The sequence below is a fragment of the Sinocyclocheilus grahami genome, unplaced genomic scaffold (genome assembly GCF_001515645.1).
Source record: "Sinocyclocheilus grahami isolate Dianchi unplaced genomic scaffold, SAMN03320097.WGS_v1.1 scaffold693.1, whole genome shotgun sequence".
Taxonomy (NCBI): domain Eukaryota; kingdom Metazoa; phylum Chordata; class Actinopteri; order Cypriniformes; family Cyprinidae; genus Sinocyclocheilus; species Sinocyclocheilus grahami.
The window spans coordinates 585,030-590,315 of record NW_015505872.1 but is presented as its reverse complement, the minus strand read 5'-3'; the positions used below and the strand labels follow the sequence as shown (position 1 = coordinate 590,315).

At 37.3% G+C, this 5,286-nt stretch overlaps 1 protein-coding gene across 1 annotated transcript in view; it reads left to right on the top strand.

Moving 5' to 3' along the window:
* The window catches only part of LOC107559630 (teneurin-3-like), a 308,103-nt gene that overhangs the window by 78,367 nt on the left and 224,450 nt on the right, over nucleotides 1-5,286 (top strand). Inside the window, exon 4 of the mRNA XM_016243524.1 lies at nucleotides 1,298-1,576. Coding sequence (XP_016099010.1) covers nucleotides 1,298-1,576 — 279 coding nt within the window. The remainder of the gene's footprint in view (nucleotides 1-1,297; nucleotides 1,577-5,286) is intronic.

Sequence of the window (5,286 nt, the reverse complement as noted above, 5' to 3'; positions counted from 1 at the left end):
GGGGTGGGGGGTGGGTTTGGTGTGTGTATTAGAAAGGAGCTTCTAGTGGCCAGGGATTTAGAGAATTCTAGCTTATTTGTCATTCTCTTGATACTATAAGTGCACATGGGAGAAATAATCGCAGAAAACAGCAGTCAGACTTCAAAATAGAACATTAAATGGGCTCTTTTTAGTGTCTCTTTGATTGATTGTTTTCTCTGCTTAACTAGGGCATGTGGAATGTGTCTTACTGTGTTTGAAACGGTTGCTGCATTATAAGTGTGTGTGTGTGTGTGTGTGCGTGCGTGTGTGTGTGTGCGTGTCTGCGTGTGCGTGTGCGTGCGTGCGTGCGTGTGCACATCTATGTGTGTGTGTGTATTGCATTTGTAGCATTGTGTTTAACTACAATTATTTATAGGTATAGATTCATATGAGTAGACTGACAGGGTGCAAAAGCTATTTTTCATTATTATTATTATTACTTTTATATAATTTTTTTTGCATGTATTATTAATTTTCATATACACCCACTACAATTCAAAAGTTTGAAATTGGTACGATTATTTAATGTTTTTAAAAGTCGTCTCTTATGCTCACCAATTCTGCATTGATTTGCATTTATCAAAATTAAATAAAAACAGAACAATTGTGAAGTATTATTCAAATATTAAATAACTGTTTTCTATTTTAATATATTATAAACTATTTCATTCTTGTGAGGGCAAAGCTGAATTTTCAGCAGCCATTACTCCAGTCTTCAGTGTCACACGATCCTTCAGAAATAATTTTAATATGCTGATTTGGTGCTCAAAAAATAATTTGAAAACAGTTGTGCTGCTTAATATTTTTTGTGTTCAAAAGTAAAGCATTTATTTGAAATAGAACATTTCAACATAACATTATAAATGTCTCTTTTTATCAATTTAATGCATCTTTGCTCAATAAATGTATTAATTTCTAACTCCAAACATTTGAGCAGAAGTGTGAGTGTGTGTATGTCTATAAATATATTTCTAGGGTTTGAAAGAATTGAACAATTAATATTAAAATGGTAAAAGATGTAGCATACACACTGATATTTTCTTTTTACTTGTTTTTGCTTTGCTTACATGTGATATATAAGCAAAATAACTCTCATTCTTTCATAGCAATTAAACTCACATATTACGTTGCAATTTTTTAATGGTACAGTTCAACTGCTGAATAAGTATTTTATTTACTCACCAATGCTAATTTTTATTCACATTTGGAACCTGCAGATTGTTTGTAGTGGATCATGTGTATAGATATATGCTGAATTAGTTTGTTTCTTTTACAGGGCAGAACTTTAACCTGAGGCAGCTGGGAATATGTGAGCCAGCCACACGCCGTGGCCTGGCCTTCTGCGCAGAGATGGGCCTCCCCCACCGCGGCTACTCCGTTGGCGCAGGCTCAGACGTGGACACTGAGAACGAGCGGGTGATGTCACCGGAACGTGCCATGCGCCTCTGGGGCAGGGGTGTGAAGTCTGGCCGCAACTCCTGCTTGTCCAGCCGCTCCAACTCAGTCCTGACCCTGACCGACACAGAGCACGAGAACAAATCAGACAGTGAGAACGGTGAGTGGAGCCACACTAGGGCCGCAATCAGCCTTTTAGTCCTGATCCAGCAAGCTCGAACTTTTTCTCTACCATGCTGAAAAATCCATCTTAAGCTGATACTTGTGTTTTGGATCATGGTAACTGGTTTCTAGCTGGTCATTAGCCATCTTGGACCAACAACAAACAAGCTTCCAGTGAAGCTTAAGGTGCTCAAGCTGGTTTTTGGAAAATTGTGAGTGTACAAATGACCAGTTTGAACCAGCTAGAAATCAGCAACCATGTTCAATAACTTAATATGGATTGTCCAACGTAGAGGACCCTATAAAATAAATTACTTATAGATTATACACATCTCTCTTGCACAATATTACCATTATCACACTCTTTTGACTTTTATCATGACTGGCCACAGAGTCAATAACTTGCAGAATGAAGTCAATACATCCGCATGCACTCTTTCTCTTTATACCCGTTCCACTGCTTCTGCAGCCCTGAGGGGACCCTCCAGTGGAAGGTCCGTCTTTGTGTCGGGTGCTAGGAGACCTTACCTAGCCATCGTTGGAATGCTCCGCTTGCATGAGCGAACACACACAATGGCTGGTTATCAGGCCCCAGCGGTTTGAAGTGCAAATTTGATCATGCTTGAAACCTGGAGATGTGATGGAAGTGATGATCTCTCTCTCTCCCTCTCTCTCTCTCTCTCTCTCTCTCTCCCACCTTCTTTTTCTTTGGTGCCGTCATTCATTCCCACAAAGCAGCTGTGATGGTTCAAAGAATGCTCAGGTGACAGGCTTCCTCTGGGCCTCCCCGCCACACTTCCGCTGCCACTCTCCCAGAGCGGGGCCTCGGCGGGGGGGGAATGTCATCACGGCCTCCCATGCTTTTTTGATTATATTCTTATTCACACTAAAATCCCTCAGATTTGTTTCTTGTTGTTCTTTTCAGGTCCAATTGAGAATGAAATGGGGGAGTTTTTTCCCCCTCTCTCTACTATTTTTTTTCTCATGAATTGAATTGAGAATTAAAGCTGCTGACAATGAGGTAAAGGACAGCCATTTTGAAGGAAAGGGAGAAAATGAAGAGCCGAATCATTCATTATCTTCCCTGCACACGCTCTCCTGTCACTTATTCTCATTTATTAATATTCTTCTGACTAACAGGTGTTGTGTGCAAATAACCTTTAAGAAGACCTTATCTAATCACTTTCATTAAAACCTTTTGGCTTAATTATGGAAAGCAAAGTGCTGAGTGTGTAGGATTGTTATATTTGCTTCCATTATGAGATGAATGTGTGGGGTGACTCTCATATCTCTGATGACCAGAGCAACCCACTCTTCCTTAGGGAGCATATTCTGTGGGTTTTATATATACTTTCCTTAATGTAGTTAATATTTGTGAAAGAAGCCCTGTATGTATCTCAGATTTATATCACAAATAAGAGAAGAAAATTGTGCTAAGGGTTTCTTAAACAGGGGGCCCCTGCAAATGTCCAAAATGACTTAAAAGAATGTAATATAGGATAAAACAACCAAAAAGCAGCATATTTCTTATTTAATTTTTTTTTTTTTTTTTTATTTTAATTTGATTTTTTTTGTCTTTGAAGAACCAGAATTCCCACAGTCTTGGAAAACCAGTATGAACGAGGAAGCCTTAATTTAGCCTCATTTTAAAAGTATGTTTTTTATACCTGGGGAAATCATGTAAAATAATAACTTTTTATAACTCTATGAGCATTTTTATAATGAATATATACTCCCCCCCAAATATTTTATGATGAAGAAATTGTAAGAGAAATAAAATACATATACTTATATATAAAAAAAATTTATCCACTAAGTCTTGAACCACTGCTCTAACTGATATTTTAATTCACTAATAAAAAATAAATAGCACACAGAAATTGGATTTTAAACCCAATTTTAACTAGTTACTTAACTATTTTATATTTTATTATTATCATATGAAAATATACATTTTATTATTATTATTGCAGTAAAATATAGACTTATGATTAACATTTATCTCGAACTGTCCACCATCTTGGATACATTTTTTGCACTGAGTATAATTGCTGCATAAATGCAGCATAATTAAGTTGTAACAGCCTATCATGGTTTAAAATGCCTCCTCTGTCGGGCAGATCAGTAGGTTTTTTAACAGAGCAATTGTTTAGAATTTTTTTTTGCACAAGCGTTAACATGTAACATAAGTGCATGTGGGTTTTTTCCTAATTGTCTCATTGAATTGTGGCATATGTTGCAGTTGCTGAGGCTTATGTCCTAACAAGAGACAGCTGCAGACAGTGTTAGTGAGTCCATGAGGAGAAAATAAAACGAATATTTTCTTTCTTTCCTTGATTTGTTTCACAAGATCTTTGGTATTTACTTCAGCTACCGTTTCCCTCCAAGTCATGCCTCTTGACATGAATGTTGAAAAAATCTTTCTCCAGCCATACCAAAAGATTTCCTGTTTACATGTGCCTGGCCTCACCATAGAAGAAAGTGTGTCCAAATGATTGACACACTGTTTGGCTTTTTCTAACTTTTTCCCTGACTCCTCTCTCTACCGAATTCAAGATGCAGTCATTTGAAGCTTTCAAGATTTTTCTGCTTGTCGCCTCAGAGCTTGATTGTGTTTGTGCGGATAGGCCATCGGTCCTCGCGACACTGCCTTTTGACTTCAAACGCAATGGAGGGTAATTCCATTTGGGGAAAAAGTGGGATTTGTCAACCAGAAGCTGAGAGTGGAAGTGAAAGAGGTGTATGTAGCGCTGTCAGACACGGTTCTAGTGAAAGGATCTCAATTCTGGTACCACATTTCCAAGTTCACCCTTAAACTCTATTAGAGAGTACACTGAGAGAGACGCTCGCACAGAGACACTCTCGGCTCAGCATAGAGAGCAGTCGCAATGCCTGCTCTCGCTCTATGGACTTAATATCCTGTAATGGAGAAGGGGTCGGGAGAAACACCTGAACACAATGTGTTCCACTGCAGCAGAAAAGAAGGAAGAGGGAGAAAGGAAAGGAGAGGGCGAGTGAGAGATGGCTGCTAACAAAGGAGGGATATTTTGTCCTCCGTCTCCTGGGGACATTTGAGCCAGGGATGCGCTTCACCGCATGCCCACCCGTGTCTCCCTCTTCCTGGGTCACTGGACACCTGCTCACTCCCCCGCAGGGAGCGAATGAAAGGAGAGGGAAAGACACACACACATAAACACAAGCAATTTTCACTATAAAGCAAAGAAAAATAAATATACTTTTAAAACGAATTCAAAACTAAAATATTTCTTTCTTTCTTTCTTTCTTTCTTTCTTTCTTTCTTTCTTTCTTTCTTTCTTTCTTTCTTTCTTTCTTTGTAGTAATGAACAGTTAAATGTATGCATGTATATATAATAATAATAATAAATAGTTATTGTTATTTAATTTTATTTTGCATGTATATTTTTATTATATTTTTATGGATATATACTCTACTTCAAATGTTTGGGGTCGTTAAGATATTGTTAACGTATTTGAATCTCTTATGTTTGCCAAGGCTGCATCCATTTGATTGAAAACACAGTAAAAACAAATTGTGACATATTATTACATATTATTATACCTGTTTTCTATATTAATATGATAGATAGATGCACCCTTGCTTGTTTAAAGTTAACATTTCTTACATTTCTTAATATATATATATATATATATATATATATATATATATATTAAGAAATGTTAGTGCTG